At 43.8% G+C, this 26,485-nt stretch overlaps 1 protein-coding gene across 1 annotated transcript in view; it reads left to right on the plus strand.

The window, feature by feature from the left end:
• The first annotated feature begins 17,444 nt into the window (after window positions 1–17,444).
• The window catches only part of SDC3 (syndecan 3), a 197,517-nt gene continuing 188,476 nt past the window's right edge, over window positions 17,445–26,485 (plus strand). The window contains exon 1 of the mRNA XM_082246995.1: window positions 17,445–17,789. Within this exon, the coding sequence (XP_082103121.1) occupies window positions 17,724–17,789 (66 nt within the window). The 5' untranslated portion in view covers window positions 17,445–17,723. The remainder of the gene's footprint in view (window positions 17,790–26,485) is intronic.

Genomic DNA, 26,485 nt, shown 5'->3' on the forward strand with positions numbered 1-26,485 from the left:
CAGATCTCACAATAAAGGGGACCTGCCATGCCTATTTCTATTACAAGGGATGTTTACATTCCTTGTAATAGGAATAAAAATGTTCAAAACATTTTTTTTTTTAAACTGTGTAAAAATAAAAAAATAATAAATAAAATAAATAGGAAAAAAAAAAAAAAATTAAAGCGCCCTGTCCCCGTTAGCTCGCGCGCAGAAGCAAACGCATACGCAAGTCCCGCCCACATATGTCTTAAAGTGGATAAATGGACAACTTTGTGTAAAGCGCTACTTGGATGTGAGGCCTATGTATGTGGCCAGGCTGTGAAAAAGTGTTACACATGTGGTATCGCCATACTCAGGAGGAATAGCAGAATGTATTTTGGGGTGCAAGTTTTGCTATGTACATGCGATGTGTTAGAAATATTGCATAAATGGACAGCTTTGTGTAAAAAAAATGTGTTTTCATTTTCTTTCCACATTTTCCAAAAACTTGTGGAAAAAAATGACATTTTCAAAAGACTCATTATGCCTCAAAAATTATACGTTGGGCTGTTTGCTTTCCAAAATGGGGTCATTTTATGGGGGTTTCCATTGTCCTGGTGCTCCAGGGCCTTCAAAAGTACGATAGGTTGTCAGGAAATGATATGTGTAATTTGTGCTCCTAGAATGCCGGACGCTGCTACTTGGATGTTAGGCCTCTGTATGTGGCCAGGCTGTGAAAAAGTCTCACACATGTGGTATCGCCATACTCAGGAGGAGTAGCAGAATGTGTTTTGGGGTGTAGTTGCAAGTATACATGTGCTGTGTGAGAGAAATAACCTGTTAATACGGCAATTTGTAAAAAAAAAAAAATAAAAAAAAATAAATCTTCATTTTGCAAAGCATTGTGGGAATAAATTACAACTTAAAAAAACTCATCATGCCCCTTATTAAATACCTTGGAATGTCTACTTTCCAAAAAGGGGTCATTTGGGGGGTATTTGTACTTTCCTGACCTTTTAGTGTCTCAAGAAATGAGATAGGCCTTCAGTACATCAGGTGTGATCAAGTGTGATCAATTTTCAATGAATAGCACCATAACTTGTGGACTCTATAACTTTCACAAAGACCAAATAATATACACTTATTTGGGTTTTTTTTTACCACAGATAAGTAGCAGTATAAATTTTGGCCAAAATTTGTGAAGAAAAATGACTAATTTGCAAAATTTTATGACAGAAACAAAGAAAAATGCTTTTTTTAACGATATTTTCAGTCTTTTTTTATTTATAGCACAAAAAATAAAAAACCCAGTATTGATCAAATACCATCAAAAGAAAGCTCTATTTGTATGAAAAAAAGGACACAATTTTTGTATGGGTACAGTGTTGCATGACTGAGTAATTCTCAGTCAAAGTGTGAGAGCGCTGAAAGCTGAAAATCGGTCTGGGCAGGAAGGGGGTGAAAGTGCACTGTAGGCAAGTGGTTAAAGACTGGACCTTTTTCTGACACTTGTTGCTTGCAAGTTAAAATCAGTTTTTTTTTTGCTAGAAAAGTACTTAGAACCCCCAAAAATTTTATATATTTTTTTAGCAGAGACCCTACAGAAAAAAATGGTGATTGTTGTAATATTTTATGTCACACTGTATTTGCGCAGCAGTCTTTCAAACGCAATTAATAGACTTTAATGAATAAAAAAAAAAAAAACGTAACAATAAAGTTATCCCAATTTTTCTTTTTGTTACACAGAGAATCGTGATCTTTATTCCAAGCTAAAAAATCGTGATTCTCATTTTGGCCAGAATCGTGCAGCTCTAATATATATATATATATATATATATATATATATATATACACACACACACACACGCATAACAGCCCACATTACATTATTATATAGCCATCAAGCAGTGTCTGGCTTACCTGGTGATGACTGGTCCTGGCGCTCTGATCCGATGGCCTGGTCTTTAAAGGGGCAAATCCTTGCGATCCAGAAGTGGTTAAACCTGCAGGAGGACCGGTGTTTTTATCTATTAATGACTTTACTATTGCTTTAGGCCTGGTTCACATGTATGCGGGTTGGTGGTTCACATGTATGCGGGTTGGCGGTTCACATGTATGCGGGTTGGCGGCCCACATTTGCACAGGCATAGCAGCCCATTGATTTGAACGGGCTGCTATGCCCTCATTTTCCGCAGAAAAAAGGTGCATGCAGCATTTTTTTTAAAATTCAGTGGCCTTGAAATCCATCCTGCTTTTGCACCATGCGACTAACCTGCAGTTCCAAGCTTTCTGCATTTTTTGTATACGTGGGCACGGCATTTAAAAACAGTTTGCGTGTGCAGCAACGGCAGGTAAGTCGCATGGTGCAAAAGAAGGATGGATTTCATGGCCACTGCATTTTTTTAAATTCTGCATGCACCTTTTTTCAGCTGAAAACGCAGGCATAGCAGCTCAAGCCTATTCACATCAATGGGCTGCTATGCCTGTGCAAATGTGGGCCCCCAACCCGCATACATGTGAACCAGGCCTAAAGCAATAGTAAAGTCATTAATAGATAAAAACACCGGTCCTCCTGCAGGTTTAACCAATTAATGACTTTACTATTGCTTTAGGCCTGGTTCACATGTATGCGGGTTGGGGGCCCACATTTGCACAGGCATAGCAGCCCATTGATGTGAATAGGCTTGAGCTGCTATGTCTGCGTTTTCAGCTGAAAAAAGGTGCATGCAGAATTTAAAAAAATGCAGTGGCCATGAAATCCATCCTTCTTTTGCACCATGGGACTTACCTGCCGTTGCTGCACACGCAAACTGTTTTTAAATGCCGTGCCCACGTATACAAAAAATGCAGAAAGCTTGCCAGAGCAGGAACTGCAGGTTAGTCGCATGGTGCAAAAGCAGGATGGATTTCAAGGCCACTGAATTTAAATAAAATGCTGCATGCACCTTTTTTCTGCGGAAAATGAGGGCATAGCAGCCCGTTCAAATCAATGGGCTGCTTTGCCTGTGCAAATGTGGGCCGCCAACCCGCATACATGTGAACCGCCAACCCGCATACATGTGAACCACCAACCCGCATACATGTGAACCACCAACCCGCATACATGTGAACCAGGCCTAAAGCAATAGTAAAGTAATTTATAAACAACACCTCCTTCAGGTTTAACCACTTCTTGACCACAAGGATTTGCCCTCTTAATGACCAGGCCATCGGATCGGAGCCGAGCGCCAGGACCAGTTATCACCAGTTAGGCCAGACACTGCTTGATGACCTATTTTAGGCCTGGTTCACAGAGTCTGTACTGACTGACTATATAATAATGTGCATAAGTGAACCAAAGCCCCTAAATTCAGCAATGAAATTGAAGTGAGGTGGAAATTTAATAATTTAAATTTAATAATAGAATACCGTGATAATACCGTATACCGTGGCAAAACCTTAATCAATTAATCGCAGCATGAAAATCTGATACCGTCACAAGCCTAGTATACAAACATACATATATATATATACGTGTATATATATATACAAATATACACATATATATATATATACACATAAAAAGTAAAGTAAAAAAAAAATAAAAAAAAAAAATAAAAATAAAAAGTAAAGTAAAACTGCAGGAAAGGGCACTGGGGGGCAATATAATGTGAATTTATTTTATTTTGCAATGTATCAGTGTGTTTTACATTTGAATTTGCCGCCGGTTCCACCCCCCTGCGAACGTCACGTCGCAGGAGACGGAAGCCGGGGCACACAGAGCATCGGGAGGAAGATCCGCCGCCACACACCGCCGGGATACATCGCTGGATCCCGGTGACAAGGTAAGTAACCCCTCTACCAGGATCCAGCGATCTTCCTAGCGATACCCCGAGTGTGGCTCGGGGGTTACCACTTTTGGCACTGAAATTTAACCCCAAGCCACACTCGGGAATACCGCTAGGAAGGTTAAAGGCCACAGTAAAAAGTGTCCCAGAGTCCCAGAAGCTAGAGAGAGTAACAGAGGAACTATTTTAATGGGAGAGTCCATACAAAGTGTTTTGAGGTTTTATTTTACACCTCTTACCATCTACAATGTAGTGGAAAAAGTAGAGTAAGAAACTAGAAAACTATTGCCTGAATGTCTTCATATATTTTTTTATTAAGCCGGTAAGGGAATATTGGACTCTCTCCTAATGAGATTTCGTTAGGGAGTGTGTTGCTCACTTGCATATATTTGTCTCAGCAGCTGAAGGCCTCCACTCAGATCTCACAGAGAATGTTGCTGATCTTTTAAGATTTTGACAAACTCATTCATGTGTTTTCTCCCCAATTCCAGATGCTAAAAGTTTGGGAGGTATCTCATAAACTAAAGCCAGGTGACTTGTGAATTGTTAAAGAGACATTTATATATAAGAATGTGGAGACACAATACAGCGTCTATTTCATGTACAGGTTACAAAATTTGAATCAAAAGTCATCTGGATCCATACCAGACACAGCAAAAATGACTAAATTATGGTGGTTCTATGTTTGATTTGTTTTCCTCTTGGAATCACAGTTTGGGGTACTATTTATTCAAAGGCTTTAATTGTACGGCATATAAATATATATATATATATATTTAATGTGATTTGAAAAGTAGTTCAGTCATCTTAAAGTCATATTGTCTTCTATACATCTTCCATTTTATGTAGAATTGTCTGTGTTTGCCTAATGTCACAGCATGTCCACAGTTAAGATAGAAGGCCATTCTGGCCACAGGAGTGTACAGCCAATTACTCTGTAAATATTTTTTATCAATCGTTTTTCACAATGAAATGTCATTTTGTAATGAAAAAGCTGCACTCAGCTCTTATTCTCTACACTGGAGTTTGCCTCTTTGGCCGGGACTACCTCCACCTAAGCGTGTGGAGGTTCCAGGTTAAAGGTGATTGCAGCAGTGTTAATTTCGTCGACTAAAACCGACTAAAACATTTTAGTCGACTAAATTAACACAATTTTAGTCGACTAAAATACGACAAAAACAAAAACAATTCAGATGACTAAAATACGACTAAAACTAAAATGGCATTTTAGTCTTAAGACTAAAATACGACTAAAACTAAAATGGCAATTTAGTCAAAAGGCTATAACTAAAACTAAATCGAAATTTGCTGCCAAAATTAACACTGGTGCATGCTCAAAGCTTAATACCATAAATAATAACATATACGATTTTTCACTCCAGGACCAGCAGTAGTATATAATGAGTTTGGAAATTGTAGAGAAATGCTTAAATAATGCATTACAAATTACAATTGAACTACACCCATTCGATTATAGATGACTAAAATGAGTTTTAGTCGACTAAAATGTAGGACGTTTTAGTCGACTAAAATGTACTGGAGTTTTAGTCGACTAAATACGACTAAATACGACTAAAACTAAAACACTTGCAGAAGACTAAAATGGGACTAAAACTAAAATGCCATTTTAGTCCTAAGACTAAAACTAAATTGAAATTTGCTGCCAAAATTAACACTGGATCGCAGGTATAGTTAGTTATCAAAATATTAATCAAAAGAGGGGAGATTGTAAAGGAAATTTGTCCATCCTGTATATTATTGTATTTTATTTTGTATGTATTGCACACTGCACTTGTTGTGTACACGGCACTAATAATGTTTTCCTTAAATGTTTGCATTCTTTTGAGTCCTGATTAGAATTAGCCTGCCTATGTTATGCCCCTTGTTACCATAAAAGTACAATTGTAACAATAATGTGATACCTACGTAAAAGCCTTCAGTTGCGTCAAATAAAACAGAACAGTTATTTTGGAAGTGTATCTTTTTGCGTCTGTTCCTTACTGCAGTAGTTATTATTTGGAACCACTAATCAATATGAGGATAGGAGTTGGCTATCTATAAATCAAAGTCAGTTAGCCAACGAGGAGAGAGAGGGGCAAGGCCCAACTGTCGCTCCCTGCCTAAAGAATACATGGAGCTGTGGCTCGGCTCGGGGGCCCCCATAGCAAACTGCTTGCTGTTGGGGCACTCGGCAGGAGAGAGAGGCCAGGAGCGACGAAGAGGGACCCAAAAAGAGGAGGATCTGGGCTGCCCAGTGCAAAACCACTTCACAGAGCAGGTAAGTATAACATGTTTGTTATTTTTATAGAAAAAAAAATGAGATTTTAGTTTAACTTTAACCACTTTAGCTCCGGCCACTGTGCTGCTACTGCGGCACAGTGGTTCGTTATCGTCCAGCGACGTAGACCTACGTCGCTGGACTCCTCCCCCTGTAGGCGGCGCTCGCGCGCTGCCGGAGGCGCGCTCCCGCTGTTTTCATTCACAGCGGGAGTCGGGCCAGGGGAGGAGCGGCGGCGATCGCTGCCGCTCTTCCCCGATCGTCGGGGAATCTAGTTTGGAGATCCGCCCGCCTGTGTAAACAGAGCGGGCAGATCTCCTCAGTGACAGGGAGTGACAGATCGGAGTGTTCAGCATAGCTGAACATCCGATCTGTCCCTGGCTCACACAGTCACCTCCCCCCCCACACGTCAGTAAGCACCAGGCATACATTAACCGCTCCCTCTCCAATAAAGTTAACCCCTTCCCTGCCAGTGTCATTTTACAGTATCAGTGCATATATATAGAACTGATTACTGCAGTAATGTCTCTGGTACCCCCAAAAGTGTCAAAAATGTCAGTCAAGGGTCCGATCTGTCCGCCGCAATGTCGCAGTCCCGCAAAAAAAATCGCAGATCGCCGCCATTACTCGTTAAAAAAAAAAAACACCAAAAATGACAGAAATCTTTCCCTTAGTTAGTAAACGCAATAACTTTTGCGCAAACCAATCAAAATACGCTTATTGTGATTTTTTTTACCAAACATAGGTAGCAGAAAACAAATTGGCCAAAAATTTAAAAAAAATTTGATTTTTACAGATTTTTTTGGGAGGAATTTCATATAAAAAAAATGTTAAAAATATTGTTATTTTTTCAAAATAAACGCTCTTTCTTTGTTTATAGCGCAAAAAGTAAAAATCGTACAGGTGATCAAATACCACCAAAAGAAAGCTCTGTTTGTGGGAAAAAAAGGACGTAAATTTCGTTTGAGTACGGCGTCGCACGACCGCGCAATTGTCAGTTAAAGTCACACAGCGCCGAATCGCAAAAAGTGGCCTGGACGTAAGACAGCAAAATCCTCCGGTGGTAAAGTGGTTAAGGCAGACAGATGCAATATTTGGGGCTGATTTACTAAAGGCAAATAGACTGTGCACTTTGCAAGTGCAGCTTCTCCAGAGCTTAGTAAATGTGGTAAAATTCTGCTGACTTTCATTATCCAATCATGTACAAGTAAAAATGCGTTTTTATTTATTTTCCTTGCATTCATTGATTTGGTTTTCTTTGCAAAGTAAAGCTTCACCTCATTTACTAAGCTCTGGTGTAATGGTACTTGCAGTGTGCAACTGCACTTCCCATCTATTTGCCTTTAGTAAATCCACCTCAGCCAGTGTATCCAGTGTTATGTGTGCACCCTGTATAAAATGTATATTGCAAAATTCATATTTCATACATAAAAACTTAATTGATAAAATTAAAACATTACTCCTTTGTACTTTCTCTTTGAATAAGGTCCCTTTCACACTAGTGCGACTTGTCCCGCGATTTTGGACCGCAAAATCGCATGACAAGTCGTTTTCCATTATTTTCAATGAGCTTCATTCATATCAGTGCGTTTTGAAGTCGCACCGACTTCAAAGTAGTTCCTGCACTACTTTGGCACGATTTTAATGCGTTTTGAGGTATATAGCCTTGAGCCATTGCTCAAAATCGCGGCAAAGTCGCGGCAAAATCGTGTCGCAAAGTTGCGGTAAAATCGCATCACATAAGTGTGAAAGGGGCCTAATCTAGTAGTCGTTCAAATAATAAAATTTGACAGCAGATGTGAACTGTACAAGGGGATTTAGTATTGCACATGCATGAATCTTTGTGCACTTGCTCAACAGTTCAGTAAATAGCCTAGTCATACAAGATTCTTTACACATGTGCTTGACATACGTGTCTGTATATGAGGTGAGTTGCTTTTTAGCTTGGCATATATGCATTTATTTGCTTAGAAAACTTTTTTTTTAATTCTAAATAGTTTTTCTGAAAAAATCATGTGTACTCATTCTTCAGTGCACCTTGGAGAAATAGGAGGCACAGAGACATTACTCAGATTTTCAACGTGTGGAAAACTCGGACCACACTGTAAGTGTTGAACATTAGTGTACAATCAGGTAGGTTAAAGTGGTTCTAAGGGGTGAAGGTTTTTATCCTGCATCCTGCATGTATTCTACGCATGCAGGTAAAAAAAACCTTCTGTGTGCAGTCCCCCAGCCCCCATTAATACTTACCGGAGCTCGATCTTGATCCAGCGATGTGCACGAGAGCAGCGTCTATCTCTCGTCTCTCTCTCCTCATTGGCTGAGAGACAGCAGCACAAACTATTGGATCCTGCTGCTGTCAATCACAGCCAGTGAAGAGGGAACAGGGCTGAGCCCTGTTCTGTGTGTCAATGGACACAGAGAGCAGGGCTCAGGAGTATAACTTTAAGTGATCGCAGTTTCTATGTGTGTGAATGTCCATGTGCACATGCAGGCCCACAATCCAAGGGTACCTTGGAGGTTTAGCCTTCTCTTTTCCCTTTCATTTAGTAAATTAGGCCCACCGAGTACCTGGAAATGTAGAAATTCATTAATTAGAAGAAACCTGTTTCTATCGTGTCTGTCAGTTTTCTCATTAGTAAAAAAAAAATAATTGCCTAGTCATACAAAATAATTATGTCAGGCAGTGTAAAGAACTCTTAACTCTATGCAGCTATTTTCTAGTAAATTTTTCTTAAAGTGGTTCTAAAGCCTTAGGCTCCTTTCACACGCTGCGCTGCGTGCTGCGGTCCGTACTCTGCTCACCGGGGATCGATCCGCCGATCCCCGCTGAGCAGGCGGATGACAGCTCCGTCTCCGCACTGGGTGCGGAGAGGGAGGTATCAGAGCCCCGCTGCTCTCTATCGGGAATCGGATGAGAGTGGACCGCCTGTCCATTCTCATCCAATCCCATCCGATCCGATCCCCAGGACGGATTGGAAAATAGGGTTTCCATCCGTCCGGATTTCACGGACAGGATCGGATGCGGATGGCAGTGGGTGTCAGCGGACATGTGTGGAAAACTAGGACCACACTGTAAGTGTTGAACATTAGTGTACAATCAGGTAGGTTAAAGTGGTTCTAAGGGGTGAAGGCTTTTGCATGGAGGATGCATGGAGGATCCGATCAGATCCGTCTAAAAAAACTGACAGGTGCATCTGATTGGATCGTTCGTGTGAAAGGAGCCTTATGGTTTTCACCTTAAAGTGATTGTAAAGTCTAGTTTTTTTTTTTCTAATAAAATAACAAACATGTTATACTTACCTGCTCTGTTGCAGTGGATTTGCACAGAGCAGCCCAGATCTTCCTCTTCTCGGGTCCCTGGCTGGAGCTTCTGTCACCTCCCTCCTGTTGAGTGCCCCTACAGCAAGCAGCCTACTGTGGGGGCTCCCAAACCGAGTTGCAGCTCCGTGTATCCATTTAGACATGGAGTTGCCGTTCGGCCCCACCCCCTCACTCTCCTGATTAACTAACTGAGTTTGATTGACAGCAGCGGGAGCCAATGGCGCTGCTGCTGTGCCTCAGCCAATCAAGCGGCAGAGGCACTCCTGGACATCGCTGAATAGAGATGGGACTCTTTTTGACTTTTTGACTTTACAGTTAACCTTCTGTGCTGCAGCTTCCTCCCAGAACCCCCCCCTTTTTCTTACCTGAGCCCAATCCGATCCAGAGACATGCTTCAGCTGCTGTCTCCCTCCCCATTGGGCAGACTGATAGCAAAGTAAGCCATTGGTTCCGTCTCCTGTCAATCAAATGCTGGGACACAGGAGTGGAGGGCGAGGCTGAGTCCCACTCTCTGTGTCAACGAACTCAGCAGTGGGGCTCGGGAGCAAGCATGCACAGGTGCCCCCAGGGAAAGCAGCTTTTCGATGGGGCACCCCCTGAAGAGGAGGGGCCTAGAGCGCACACCGGGGACAATCGGGCTGCTCTGTGCAAAAGCATTGCACAGAGCAGGTAAGTATAACATGTTTGTTATTTTAATTAAAAAAAAAAAAAAAAGTTACTTTAAAACAGAAGATTTTGACATGTCTCATTACATCACATATCCCAATAATAAAATGACCAATCCTCATTTCAGGACAGTGGGTGGAGCAATGCAAATCACTGCTTTACACTCCATGGGCCAGATGCACATCCAGAACCGCTGATGTATAGTACAAATATAGCCTAATATTATAGAGCCATTTTTATTCTTAACTGCTCCACAGACAGCAATAAAAACCCGACCAGTGTTCTAATCCCTCTCCACTCTATCCAAAACTGTAAAAAATTGCTTTAGGTATTCTTTAAAAACCATCCATTTTTTTTTTTGCAGTGCTGATACCTTCACAACTGTAGGATGAGATTTAGAAATAACACCAATGTCTGCATTATTTAACCACTTGTATACCAGCCTGTAACACCCCTTCATTACCAGGCCATTTTTCAGTTTTCAGCGCTGTGATAGTTTGTCTGACAATTACTCTTATGTAACACTGTACCCAAATAAATTTTATATAATTTTTTTGAGACAGATAGACTTTTTTTTTTTCTGGTGGTATCTAATCACCACTGTTTTTTTTATTTTTCTATAGATAGGAAAACAGACCAAAGATTTAAAAAAAAAACAGTTTGCCTTACTTTTTTTTTTTAATTAACCACTTGCCGACCGCCCGCTGTAGTTTTACTGCGGCAGGCTGGCTCGGCTGCGTGAATCAACGTAGGGGTACATCGGTTCTTGGAGTGGTGCTGGGGTGCACGCGCGCCGCTGTTGGCACTAGGCAGCAGGGATGCTGATCCACGGGACCCGCGGCCGCAATTGCCGCGAACGCTCCCCACTGAGGGAAAAGGACAAGCAGCTGTTGTAAACACAGATGACTGCTCTTCTCTCTGAAATGATCACAGAGCGCCTGTGATCTTTCTATATAGGAACACAGGTCTCTGTGATCATTTCACAAGTCCCTCCCCCCACAGTTAGAAAACACTCCCCTAGGCTCACAATTAACCCTTTGATCACCCCTAGGTTAACCCCTTCCCTGCCAGTGTCACTATTACAGTAACAGTGCATATTTTTTAGCACTGATTAATGTAGTAATGTCACTGGTCCCCCTAAAAGTGTCAAAAATGTCAGTTAGGGGTCCGATCTGTCCGCCGCAATGTCGCAGTCCTGCTAAAAATCGCAGATCGCCACAATTTCTAGTAAAAATAAATAAATAAAAAATGACATAAATCTTTCCCCTAGTTTGTAGACGCGATAACTTATGTGCAAGCCAATTAAAATACGCTTATAGCGATTTATTTTATTCAAAATATGTAGCAGAATACAAGTTGGCCTAAAAGGATTAAAAATTTAGATTTTTACATTTTTTTGTGGAAATGTTATTAGCAGAAAGTGAAAAATATTGTTTTTTTTTTTTTTTCAGAATTGCCGCTCTTTTTTTTTTATAGCGCAAAAAAAAAAAATCGCACAGGTGATCAAATACCACCAAAAGAAAGCTCTATTTGTGGGGAAAAAAAGGACATCAGTTTTATTTTGGTACAGTGTTGCACGTGCAATTTTCCGTTAAATTAACGCAGTGCTGAATCGCAAAAAATGGCCTGGTCATTAGGGGCAAATCCTTCCAGGCCAGAACTGGTTAAAAATTCCAAAATAGTACAAAACATCTGACAATGACCCTCATGGAAGTAGACTCCCCAAGGTGATCTCATTTTTTTGCCACAATTTTTTGGAAATGAAAAAACTTGCAGGCACTGAGGGGTTAATCACGGTGTTTGGTAATGGTGCACTATAATAAATGAATACATTAAATTACATTAAAACAAATACATTAATTGTACAGGTCATACATCGAGAAAGGAGACAGTGATGGGGTTAAAGTAAAACTATAGGCAAAACCTTTTTTCATTTTGGATAGAGTAGGGAAGGTTATAACCCCTGTCAGATTTTTTAAAACGTGTATTTTATATACACTTATATAGATCAGACCAAAATGAGGAACAAATGAGGAGGAAGGATGGACAGAGGGACATTGTTCCAAATCAGGGACAGTCCTTCGAAATCAAGAACATTTGGGAGCCATGCTTCTGCTCTTTTTGCCTAGGAGAGGAAAGAGGAAGTTCAGCCCCCTCCCATGTCACATGACCCAGGAGGCTGCGGGACCAGTCTGAAAGCACAATGGGTCTTGTGCATGCGCCAACCTACCAGATTAAAATTTACTGACACGACACCCAAAATTTACTGGCACAGCCAAGTTTTTACTTCCAAAAGTTACAAAAATAACAGTTTTAAGTGCAAATTTCAGTATTTAGGCTACAAACAAGTAAAATATGCCATAGCAAAGTGATTTAAGGTAGATATTAAGGAAAAGAATGTATTTCTTATTGTATATTCGAAATAGTAAGTAAGTGGCTCAGGGATAGCACCCAGGAGGGCAAGAAATTAGAACGGGCAGTGCACACATATGAAATTGTCTCTCACAATGACACTGACAGCAATGCGCAGCAGCACAGATCCCCCCCTGAGTCACAGTGCCAGTCTCTGTCCATGCCAGGTGGTCCCTTCAGTCCACTCCAGTCCAAACAGCACTGACAGTCCCGCTCCCGGATTGCCTTGCTTCTATCTAGCTGCTCCGTCTGCTCCCTTGCACCATGACATAACACAACACGCTCAGGCACCGCCTCCGCCAGACATTTCATGTTCACTGAGCCTGGGTGCAGTGCAGGAAAAGGAATGACACCGGTGGGGGAAAAGAAAGGATATTGGCAGGTTGGATTCAATGCATTTTTAAGTAGAATTAAAAAAGGAGTTGCAGCCATTGTCAGAAAAATAACACAAATACAAATACAGTATCTGATGATTTTTGCAATAGACACACACTCACCAGCCCAGGGATCCAGCGCTGTCATCCAGTCTTTAGGTCCCTGGTGCTGCCATCTTGGATGTGGGAAGCCAGGGTTCTGCCAATAACTCCAAATTGCTGACAGCTCCAATCACATCACTTCCGGTGACTCTACACCAGGAATAACTGTAGATTAGCTAGTTGTTGCCGCCTTGGGGGCAACCATGTTGTTGGTTACTGGCGGGAGGACTAAAAATTAGGGATAGACCGATATGGTTTTTTCAGGGCTGATACAGACACCGATATTTACGTCACAAGGTATCGGCCGATATTTTGTACATTTAAAGTTTTGAAAACTAAAGACAATTTTTGACACAAATCTGGTACTGAACATGTTGATTTTTGTTTACTGCTTAATGGCTGGCTAGCTGGCACCCTGTGGTGGGTGGGTGGCTGGCTGGCACCCTGTGGTGGGTGGGTGGCTGGCTGGCACCCTGTGGTGGGTGACTGGCTGGCACGGGGGCTGTGGGTGGCTGGCTGGCACAATGCCTGTAGCTGGCTGGGTACAGGGCCTGTGAGTGGCTGGCACCAAAAAACAATAGGGTGTAGCCACCCTTCTCCTGCGCTTGGTATCCAGACCCCTCGACCACACACTTCACGGGACTGACAACTGGCTTCTCAGATGGCTGGCACCCTGTCTGTGGGTGGCTAGCTGGCTGACACTCTGTGGTGGGTGGCTGGCTGGCTGGCATCCTGTGGTGGGTGGCTGGCACAGGGGCTGTGGGTGGCTGGCTGGCTCACTGGTACAGTGTCTGTGGCTGGCTAGCTGGTACAGGGCTTGTGGATGTGGGCTGCTTGCTGGCACCAGGCTGCTGTGGGTGGGTGTATGGCTGTGATACACTCCCACGAGACTAGTTCTGACTCCAGATGTGGCTGTCCAAGGCAAAGGGAGGCGGCTTAAGAAAGCAGAATGACGTCACAAAAATATTGGTCAGTTCCGGGGGAGATACCGATATATCAGGGAAAGTGCATATCGGCCGCCGATATATCGCCTTGCTGATAATCTACCCTAGTAAAAATATCCACTCTTTATAGCGTGTACCAGAGTGTATGGGCTGCTGCTTGTTCTGTGAAAACACCAAGTGGTTAAAATCTCCAATTATTCTTGGTGTAGAGTCACCGGAAGTGATGTGTTTGGAGCTGTCAGCAATTTGGAGTTATTAGCGGAACCCTGGCTTCCCACATCCAAGATGGCAGCATCAGGAACCTGAAGACTGGACCCAGGTGATGACAGCGCTGGATCCCTGGGCTTGTGAGTGTGTGTCTATTATAAAAATCTTTAAATACAGTATTTGTATTTGTGTCATTTTTCTAACAATGGCTGCAACTCCTTTTTTTTTTTTTTTTGAAATTCCTTTATTTAACCAAAGATTGCATAATACAATTCAAAGTAAGTATAGAGCAACATAGAAAGATATAATGACTTGGCTTCATCGGTTATAGACAAGTGTTAAGCAACTTAAGAACTGCAAAGATAGCACTATACAATACTATGCAAGCACGCCACGCCGCGGCCATCTTTGTACACCCATCTAGATGCTTCATTTCATCTGTTTACATGTGAGTGTATCCGGATTTTTTATTCAATAAATTGGATTAGATCTACTACACTATCTGAGTTCCTTTATTCCTGAGGTTGGCCTAATCACCTGGTGGGGTTCATCTGTCTGGTACTGGAGAAGAGTTTTATATTTACTAGCTTGATCATCTGGTCTTGAGAACTCATGGGGCTTCCACATATCTATTTGACCACTCTATAATTTGAGGGTCAATCTCCTCTGGTAAGCAGGTTTTTCCTCCAGACACAGCGGTGAAGTGTGCTTTCAGCAGTCACGGCATCTGGTGTGGGAAATGTTTCTGTTTTCCTTTATGAACATTCCTTTATTGGACTGAGTATTTTACTTATCTACCATTTTGGCGCTGCATTTCTTTGTTTTAAAGTTTTATCTGTGGGTTACAATCATACCTATTTGTGCTAGCAGCCTTCAATCTATTGAATTTCATATTTTTTAGATACTAAGCGCAGATATTATTCTTGTTTTTAATGTGGCACCCTCCTAGGAAGGTGCTAGTGAGAGATTATAGTTTTTGGCTCTGTCTGCTTACCAGAAGGGCTGCAGGCAAATCTATATTGCTCTTTGCTTACCTTGGTGAGGTCTGCTCATTTTGCTCAGTATGTGATTCATTGTGTCTAGAGAGTGTTTCACGCTGGCCCAATAGGGAGGCATATTGGACAAGAATGGGAGGAAACCTGACAAATGAATGCTTAGGCTTTGATACAGTCCTGGTGATTGGCAGTGGCAGGTCGCCTCAGTGCATTCTGGGATACTGTATAAAAGCCAGGAACATATGAGCTGGGTGGTCTTTGGCTGGAGAGCAGAGTCCCGGAGGGAGGGAGGCGGCTGCCTCCTCCTCTGAAGAGGTGCCATGTGGTCGCAGGAGGTCGTCCTGAGGGCCAGAGGAATGGATGAGAGGAGCTGAACCCAGAGGTCCAGGAAAGCTGACTGAAGGGGAGACACTGGAGACCCTGGAAAAACAGTAGAGTGAGTAAAGGGACTCGTGTCAAGGGCCATGACCTGAGGGGGGTCACACCACCTGTAGGATAGTCAGAGGACGGGTGTCAGCAGTAAAGAGAGAGAGGATGCTGAGGAGAGTGTCCTGAAGACAATCAATAGTTCACCAAGTCGTCTTAGGAAAGAAACTTAGTTCAAATTCACCTTTAGTGGCAGGGTGAATCAACAGCCTGGCTGTACATGAAGATAGAAGTCCTCCAACATTGTGCGTTGTTAATTCGGAGTATCCCACTATTCCCTTCTCCTATCCCTAATTTATAATAAAAAACAAAACAACCAAATACCCCTGGCCTGGTTATTGGAGCGAGCCAAGGAGGAAAAGTGAGAAACGGTTCATGTCGAGGTTGCTGTTGCTAACTCAGGGGGACCCACAGGTGTGAAATCTGGCAATCCTTATGGGGGGGGCATTGCCACATTAACATATTAGAGCAGGGGTGTCCAAACTACGGCCCTCCAGCTGTTGCGGAACTGCACGTCCCATGAGGCATTGTAAATCTCTGACATTCACAGATGTAACTATGCATGATGGGAATTGTAGTTCCTGAACAGCTGGAGGGCCATAGTTTAAAGAGGAAGTAAACCCTCCTCTGCAAGTTGTACCTATAGGTAAGCCTATGATAAGGCTTACCTATAGGTACTGTAAATATCTCCTAAACATGTACCTTTTAGGAGATATTTACCTTACATGCAGCCAGTGACGTCACTGGCGCATGCGCTGTGAAGGAACGGCCGCTGGTGCCGTTCCTTCAGAGCCCCGTGCCGTGACAATCGGCTCCCATGCGCGTGCGCGGGAGTGACGTCACTGCGGCTCCGGCCAATCAGATGGCCGGATGCCGCGATCCCGGAAGACGGGTGACTGAACATGTCGCCCGTCATAGAGGTAAGCGGGCGACACGGCAGGGGCTTGTTCTAAGGTAAGTGTTTCATAATGAGCTAGTATGCGATGCATACTAGCTCATTATGTGTTTCTCTTTCAGGGTTTACAACCTCTTTAAACATCCCTGTATTAGAGTGACCTAAAACACCGGTGTCAAACACAAGGCCCGCGGGCCGAATCCGGCCCTCCAGGCCATTTTATGTGGCCCTTGTACCTCTCCTGTAGCTGCAGTAGAGCTCCAGTCCTCCTCCAGACCTTATACTTTCTGCTTTCCAGCAATGCCTCCAGCTTCTTCCCAGCAGCACCACAAGGTAAGGGAGGTGAACTGTGATATAAGGGAGGGTGGGGGAATCAACTTTTGATGGTGAAGAGGCTATTGACATCTTATGTAAGGGTAGGGGATGCTCTTGACATCTAGTCTTACAGATCCAACCGGCCCTTTTGAGGGTAATCATAATGCTGATGCGGACCGCGATTAAATTAAGTTTGACACCCCTGACCTAAAAGGTTCCAAATTACACTGGTGGTGCATGATCCAGGGTTCATATTAGTGAAAAGTTCCAGAGGTTCCAAATTAAGGGAACCACCCTGATTTGGTATTGCAGACCATTGAGATATGCAGTAAAAATGCAGCTCCTTTTTTTTAATTCTACTTTAAAATGCATTGAATCCAACCTGCCAATATCCTTTCTTTTCCCCCCACTGGTGTCATTCCTTTTCCTGCACTGCACCCAGGCTCAGTGAACATGAAATGCCATATTAAGCAGCTTGTTTCCCCGGAGGAATCCGATCTTTTATATCCTGGGGATGAGGTCAACCTAGTGAGGGACAGGTATTGTATCATGATGAATAATGACTGGCAATAACACAGCATCGCCTTTTCTCCTGCATTACCAGCAACTGTCCACAAGATGGCACCGCTGCGTGCTCTCCCTCCACCAAGCAGCCCATGGACCTTCTCCTTCTTCTCCTACACATCGATCGCCAGGGAGAGGAGAAGAGAGGAGAGGAGAGGGAGGGGAGACGTTTCCTGCTGAAGGGGAAAGACAAGAAGAGCCAGGGGTGTAAGAGGAGAGGCAGCACAACGGCAGAGCCATCCGAGGAGGGAAGGTGAAAGGGAAGGGGAGAGATCAGAGGGAAGAGGAGGAGGAGAAGAAGGGAGGAGGAGGAGGAGAAGATTTGTAGAGGAGCTAGCCTGTCCTTATGGAGGAATAAGAGGGATCGAAGCAGAGAAAGGAGGGCGATCTAGTCGGGTTATTTGTAGGGACATCTGTAGCCAAAAAAAGGAGGATGCATCTTGCCTTTGGGATTATCCATGGTGCAGGGCTTCTGCTGCTCATCACACAAGCTGCTCTGGTGAGTAAGATCCTACAGGAATCAAATCCTGGCTCCAACCACCCTCATCATCCTCCTTCCATCCACACCCCCCCTTCACCTTCCATCACACTCTGATTGACAGCTGCCACCGCCGTCTTCCTTTATGTCATCTCCCATGGGTGCCATGCCATCAGATCTCCGCTATCCGCCTTGGCCATTGTGTGCCGTGTCTGTCCTGGTGATTTCATTATGCAGGCGAGGTACAGTAGTTGGGTGTGTGGTTGGGAAAACTGCAGTTATGGGGGGCTGAATGCTGCTCATCGGAAGTGCACCCTGGGAATACGCAAATAACGTTTACCGTCAAAGGACCCATTTCTCCTAAATGGTGAAAATTGATTTTTTTTTGGTATTTAATAATAGCAGATGATTTGGTGGCCTGTTCGCACCAGAACGCGGTGGCGGAAACCTGCGCGTTTCCCACTCCGCGTTTTAAAACGCACAACGGTGTCAATATACTTCTGATAACGCAGATCGCAAACGTTTGCTTGAACCAATACTCATGGTACCACATGATTTTAGATTGTAAGCTCTGATGAGCAGGGCCCTCTGATTCCTCCTGTATTGAATTGTATTGTATACAACCAGGGAATTTCTGCGCTAATTACGTTGAAATCAATAATTGGATCCTGTATAAAATTGGCCCTACTATGTATGTATGAATGTGAGTTAGGAACCTTAGATTGTACGCTCCTTGAGGGCAGGGACTGATGTCAATGTGTAAGAGCCGGGCCACACTAGCGCGACTTGTCAGCCTGACAAGTCGCGCTCCCTCGCGGTCCATTGACCGCTGCAGGACCCGTCGCTCCGACCTAGAAAAAGGGTCCTGTACTACTTCGGGGCGACCTCGGAGCGACTTGCATAGACTTCCATTATGTGAAGTCCCTGCAAGTCGCTCCGAAGTCATGGTGCATGGTAATGCACAAGTCGCCCCCGAAGTAGTAAGGAGTCGTGTCGCCATAGTGTGAACCGAGCCTAAAGCGCTGCGTAAATTGACAGCGCTATATAAGAACCTGAAATAAATAAAATAAATAAATATGCGATTAATAAAAATGGTGATGCAAATAAGCAGCTCACACAGACCTATAGCGAAAGTCCAACAAAATAATAAAAAAAACGTGTAGCGCTAAATAAACGGATTATCAAAGAAAGTTCTCAAACACATATGCAAATGAATGCATTAAGACCCCGTTCAGACAGGGGCGACGCGACTTGCTGGGGCGACCTCGGCGCGACATGCACGGACTTCATATCATTGAAGTCAATGCAAGTCGCCTCCAGGTCGCCCCAAAGTAGTACAGGACCCTTTTTCTAAGTCGGAGCGACTTGTGTCACTCCTATTAGAACCGGTCCTGTACTACTCAATGGCGAGCGACCCACCGCGACTTGTCAGGCGACCAAGTCGCCTGACAATTCGCGCTAGTGTGAATGGGGTCTTATAGTATTTATTATTTTTATTTTTGGATTCATTTGCATATGTATTTGAGAACTTTCTTTGATACCCAGTTTAATTAGCGCTACACATTTTCTTTATTATTATTGCAATTGTACTGTCTGCCCTCGTGTTGTAAAGCGCTGCACTGGGTCGCACCAAAAGAAGTGCATGCATTACTTTGAAAAATGCACTGCAACCAGATTAATATACAGGATTTATATAGCGCCAACAGTCCTGTATATTAATCTGGTTGCAGTGCATTTTTCAAAGTAATGCATGCACTTCTTTTGGTGCGACCCAGTGCGATTTCAGCCCATTCAAATGAATGGGCTGAAAATCACACCGCACTAAATCTGGTCTGTGCATTTCTTTCTTTCTTTACCTGGAAAGAAAAAACTATGGGTATCGATTTACTAAGACGGTGCACGGTAGCCAATCAGATTCTAACATCAGCTTGTTTAATTAAGCTTTGACAAAAGAAACATGGAAGCTGATTGGTTTCTATGCGGAACGGCACCAGATTTTGCACTCTGCATTTTTAGTGAATAACCCCCACATAACTTATCCACATTTTCCAATTTTCTGTTGGAGGGATAGTGCAGCAATATAAATTGGGGTTTATTGTGCATCATAAGGCCTCATAACCTAAACCAGGGATCCTCAAACTACGGCCCTCCAGCTGTTGCCGAACTACACATCCCATGAGGCATTGTAAAACTCTGACATTCACAGACATGACTAGGCATGATGGGAATTGTAGTTCCTGAACAACTGGAGGGCCATAGTTTGAAGACCCCTGACCTAAACGCAGGAGAAATGATCTGAGACCTATAAGCAAATTTGAGTCCTCCTGTGTTCAGATGTACTTGCCTTTAGCCCCACGTTCACACCGGTGCGACTTGCCAGGCAATTTGACAGTTCAAAATCACATATGACAAGTTGCACCCTATTTGTGACTATGGTAGCGTACAAATCAGTGCGATTCCGACTTGCACTGATTTGAAAAAGGTTGCTGCACTATTTTTGGTGATTTCATGTGTGACTTGCATTGACATCTGTGCATGAAATCGCACATCCGGTGTATTTCTCTGTCCACGGTACAGATCAATGGCAGGATGAGGCCGAACGCTGGTAACTACACATCCAAGTGCATTCATGCGTACAGGTATTGAAGTACACCCCTGGATAAAGAAAGTCTGCCTCGAGGGGTGCAAATCTGTAGCTGTACACATGCATACACTTGGATGTGTAGTTAGCAGCGTACGGCCTCATCCTGCCATTGTGACTGCACACAGGGAACACGTACACCTGAATTTTACATTGTATTGGCCCCAGGTGCCCATGTGCATGAGGCCTATGTGTGATTACATGGATTTAGGGCTGGACCACATTAGTGCGCTGCGGGAACCCTGTGAATCCACTGCGGGTTCCCACATCGCACCCGACTGGCAGGCAGCTCACACTGCCATATGCGAACTGCTGGGGGTGTCAATACAAAGTTAACGACACCCCCAGACTAGTTTGCATATTGCAGTGCGAACTGTCAGTTTGGACAGGAATCGGATCGCATAGGTGTGAACACCCATGTGATACAATTCTGGTGCGGACCAAAAAAGGGTCTTGTGCGACTTTGGTCTGACTGCAATGTGAATTCAGTCATGCAATCTGCATGGCTGAATTTGCATCGCACAGATATGGCATGTGAATTGCACAGCAGTGCGGAGGGAATCACATGCGATGTCTGACATTGCATATGTGTGAACCGACACTCACATGCATTATGTGCCTTAAGTGCCGGTTCACACTATAGCGTGTGCGGCGATCGCATGCAATATCGGAGCGCACTGCTCCTTCATTACATGCGATCGGATGTGCAGTGCGAATTCAGCCATACACTTTGTATGGCTGAATTCGCACTGTATCCGCACAAAAGTCACACATGACTCTTTTTTTCAGCCGCATCAGGATCGGATCGCACAGTGGTTCACACTTGTGCGATCCGATCCCGTGCGAACTGTCAGATCGCACTGCGATATGCGATCAAACTGGGGGTGTCGTTAACATTTCATTGACACCCCCAGCATATCGCATATGGCAGTGTGAACTGCCAGAGATGTGGGTGCGATGCGGGAACAGGCTGTGAATTCGCAGCCTTCCCGCATCGCACAAGTGTGACCCGGCACTTAGGCCTCATGCACCCAGGCAGTGATCTAGAATATATAAAAAAAGCTATACTTCCCAGATTCATTTCTCCTGCATCTGGATGTACATGTGTTTACATGCGTTTAGCAGAAGAAAACCAAGCTAAACAGTCCCAGAATGCAGAAATGTCATGCTTGTGTAAGCGCAGCTATATTGAGAGCCGGAACACAGTGTGGGATAGGCACAGTCTCCTATAGCGCATTCAAAACGCACTGTGTGTGCGATTTGCTGCGGGTGTCTGTATGTACCTAACGACATCACAAACACAGTGTGTCCCCCTGCACCAGATCTCATGGTACCGCAGTGCCATGAGATCCAGTGCAGTGTGTGTTTGAAAAGTAGTGCATGCATTGTGACCCAGTGTGCTTTCAGCCTATTCAAATGAATGGGCTGAAAATCGCTCTTCACCGAGTCGCACAGAAATGTGGACCACATTCCTGTGTGATTCAGGTGTGGACCAGCCCTGAATGTAGCTAGATACTGCTGAACGTCTAGGTGTGAATTTATACATTACAAAGCATCACACGCTCCCAGATGCCTTTATAAATTGTGTCTGAATGCATGTGTTGTAATGGCGGTGTGCATGGTGCATTAGGCAGTGTTCACATATATGCGAATTGGATGCGTTTTTAACCGCATCCAATTCGCATAACATATAAGTGTGACCAGCTTTCAATGGAGCCGGTTCACACATGTGGGGGGCGGCCATGGTGCGGTTTTGAAAAGGGTCCTGTGCATCTTTGGGTTTTTGGAGCCGGTTCACACATGTGGGGTGGTTTTGAAAAGGGGCCTGTGTGCGTTTTTGGGTCCGGAAAAGTTTGCACCTGAATCGCATGGTGCTTTAGGCTGGGTTTACATATATGCGAATTGGATGTGTTTTTAACCGCATCCAATTCACATAACATATGATTGTGACCAGCTTTCAATGGAGCCGGTTCGCACACGTGCAGGGCGGCCATGGTGCGGTTTTGGCAATGGTCCTGTTCATCTTTGGGTCTGGAAAAGTTTGCACCTGAATCACACCTGAACCAGTCAACAGAAACGCACCGGACCTGCCACTGCAATCCACAGCTGCATATATGTGAATCCAGGCTTAGGCCTCATGCACACTGATCCTTTTGCTCCTGTGCGACAAACCCTGGCATTTTCATGCGCCCTGGTAGCATGGGTGCAGCGTCCAGCCCCACTGCCTGCAGCCTATCAAGGTCTGTGACAGGTAGAAATATGATGACACTGGGTGCTATACTGAGTGGTTCTAATGTTTAGGGCTCTATTCATTCAAGGATGTATTCCTAGATTACAGATTACTTGCATTCTGGGCATATGTCCCTGAACACATACAGCCCTAAACGTTAGTACCACTTAATACAGTGCCCATCAGCAGCGTATTTCAGCCTGTCACAGACCTTGACAAGCTGCAGACAATGGGACTAGACTTTGCCCCTGTGCTTTCTGGGTTCACAAAATGCCAATATATGATACACAGAGGCCCAGTGTGCATGAGACCTTAGCTCTCGTTCACATTGAATGCGGCTTTGAAATCGCGCAACTTCATCTGAAATCGCACAATTTCAAAGCCCCATGTCAGTGCCACTTGGAAGACATCTGTGCGGCTTCATGCACAGATGTCTATGCTAGTCGCGCCCGAAATCGCCAAAAGTAGTGCAGGAGCTACTTTTTCAAATTGATGCGTCACACCGATTAGAACAGTGCGATCGCCAGGAATAGGGTGCGACTTATCGTGCGCTTTAACCTGTCAAATCGCATGACAAGTCGCTCCAATGTGAACGAGGGCTCAGATTAGTTCAGAGAATCTAATCTGACCCAGGTGAACAGAATCCTATTTTCTGCAAACACAGATAAACTGAGCGCACCTCAGGGCTCCTTCACGCTAGAACCTGGTGCGGGAAACCTGCGTTCTGTGGGTGTGCGGTCTGCTTTGGGTGTCAGTGTATTTTTAATGACACCCCAAACACAGATAGCAAACACAATGCACTTGCCTGGACCAGTATCATGCGATTAGGTGCAGTGCATTTTTGAAAAGTAGTGCATGTATTTTTTGATTTTGTGAGATCGAGTGCAATTTCAGTCTATTCAAAAGAATGGGCTTAAAATCGCACTAGAATGAACCGGCCTGTGCGATTCAGGTGTGAAGCGGCCCTCAAACAGGTAAACGCACAGCGTGAATTCTACCGTTTCAAACCTTTAGGCTCCATTAAAGAGGAAGTAAACCCTCCTCAGCAACTTTTACCTATAGGTAAGCCTATGATAAGGCTTACCTATAGGTACTGTAAATATCTCCTAAACATGCACCGTTTAGGAGATATTTACCTTACATGCAGCCAGTGACGTCACTGGCGCATGCACTCTGAAGGAACAGCCGCTCGTGCCGTTCCTTCAGAGCCCCGTGCCGTGAAACCCGGATGCCGCAAACCCGGAAGAAGGGTGACACAACATGTCACCCATGAGAGAGGTGAGCGGTCGGCACTTCGGGGCTTCATTCTAAGGTAAGTATTTCATAATGATGCATACTAGCTCATTATGTGTTTGTCTTTCAGGTGTTTGTTTTAAAAAAAAATAAAAATTCTGAGGTTTACAACCTCTTTAACACCTGAGCATAGCGATTTACTGGCCTTTTTTAGGCATTTTTAAAGCATTTTTGCAGCTTTTACAAGCATTTTTAATGCGTTTTAGAAGCACATTACAGCTTCAGGCGTTTTTGTTTAGCCAATAGAATGCACTAGGGGAGGAAATTAAAGGAGGAGAGCTGCTGTCCGAGGAGAAAACTAGCAACAAAATGCCTGTAAAACGCTCAAGCCAGGTGTTTCTATTGAAGTCAGTGGGGCCAAAAACGCTTATAATTTGCCAAAAAGAAGTCCATGTACTTTTCTGAGCGCAGGCGCTTTGCTTCAGGTGACAGAACGCTCAGATGTGAACAGGGGCCAATGAAATGAATGGGATTTGGCTTGTTGAGTGTTTTAGAGCTTCAAACAGAAATTCCCTCAGGTTTAAATGAGGCCTTGTATTCGTTTGCTAAACACATGCATGTCTTTGCCAGTGTGAATGAGGTCCTATGCTAGGAATGAGTACTTTTACATCCATTAATTCAGTATCTGTATCACTGAAGGCAGGTTTGACATTAGGCCTCAGGCATCAAAGTGTCTGAGAAACTGTTTTTGTTGCCTATAGCAACCCGTTTTGTTCTCTGTTTCGTGTTCTTATGTGGCTATGACTGGATTAGATAGATCTAGATAGCACAGACATTCTCATATCTGGTCTGTTGTGGGTAAAAATGTTCATTTACTTGGGTAAAGCTGTGTTCTGTGTGAACGGCAGTGGTATAAATATATCGCCACTTCAGAATTCCTGAGAAACTGTGCCGCTATGAATATAATATACAGTAAAATGTTTGTCAGATTGTGGCTCTTCTAAAGTGAGAAGTACTTGGCCTGTGGCCTCATCTCTTTATATGGCCACATAACTCAGTTATTTGTCAGCGTGTTATCATTCATGGAGGCCGGGGGTGTTGGGCCTTGCTCTTCATTCCTAACCGCTGCAAGACTAGACATGGAATTAGGGTTACCCCCTCATCCTTTTAACCACTTCTGGACCGGAAGATTTCCCTCCTTAATGACCAGGCCATATTTTGCGATTCGGCACTGCGTTACTTTAACGGACAATTGTGCGGTCATGCGACGCTGTACCCAAATAAAATTGATGTCCTTTTTTTCTCACAAATAGAGCTTTCTTTTGGTGGTATTTGATCCCCTGTGCGATTTTTATTTTTTGCGCTATAAGTGCCGGTTCACATTAGTGCGATCACAGAGATCGCATGTAATATCGGAGCGCACTGCTGCTAAATTACATGCGATCTCTGTGCGGTGCAAATTTCAGCCATACAGTTTGTATTGCTGAATTCGCACTGCAATCACACTAAACACGTACCTGACCCTTTTTTTTATCCGCAGCAGAATCGGATCACATGGTGGTTCACACTAGTGCGATCCGATTCTGTGTGAACTTGCAGATCGCACGGCGATATGCAATTTCAACTGGGGGTGTCATTAACTTTTAATTGACACCCCCTGCGTATCGCATATGGCAGTGTGAACTGCCAGGGATGCATATGCGATGCGGAAACACGCTGCATATTCGCAGCGTTCCCGCATCGCAGAAGTGTGAACCGGGACTAAACAAAAAAAAGCAACATTCTGAAAAAAAAAACAAGATTTTTCACATTCTGCTATATAACATTCTCAAAAAAAAAGATTTAAAAATCAAATTTTTTTAACATTTTAGGCCAGTTTGTTTTCTGCTACATATTTTTGGTAAAAGAAATCGCAATAAGCGTATTTTGATTGGTTCGCGCAAAAATTATCGCGTCTGCTAACTACGGAAAAGATTTATGTCATTTTTATTGGTGTTTTTTTTTTTTTTTTTTTACTAGTAATGGCAGTGATCAGCGATTTTTAGAGGGACTGCGACATTGCGGAGGACAGATCGGACCCCTAACTGACATTTTTGACACTTTTGGGGGGGACCAGTAACATTACTACACTAATCAGTGCTATAAATATGCACAGTTACTCTAATAATGACACTGGCAGGGAAGGGGTTAACATTGTGGGTGATCAAGGGGTTAAATGTAAGCCTAGGGGAGTGATTCTAACTGTGGGGGGGCGTGGCTTGTGAAATGATCACAGGGTACGCTGATCTGCGGGGTTGACACATCGGCACATCGCTGTTCTGTCAGCAATAAACACAGGGCTCCTTTGTTTCTCCTATTTAGGAACACAGGTCCCTGTGTACATTCAATAAGTCTATCCCCCACACAGTTAGAAAGCACCCCCTAGGGACACATTTAACCCTTTGATCGCCCCCTGGTGTTAACCCCTTCCCTGCCAGTGTCATTAGTACAGTAACAGTGAATATTTTTAGCACTGATTACTGTAGTAATGTCACTGGTCCCCCCCCAAAAGTGTCAAAAAGGTTAGTTAGGGGTCCGATCTGTCCGCTGCAATGTCGCAGTCCCGCTAAAAAT

The sequence above is a fragment of the Pelophylax lessonae genome (assembly GCF_965119305.1).
Source record: "Pelophylax lessonae genome assembly, chromosome: 2".
NCBI lineage: Eukaryota > Metazoa > Chordata > Amphibia > Anura > Ranidae > Pelophylax > Pelophylax lessonae.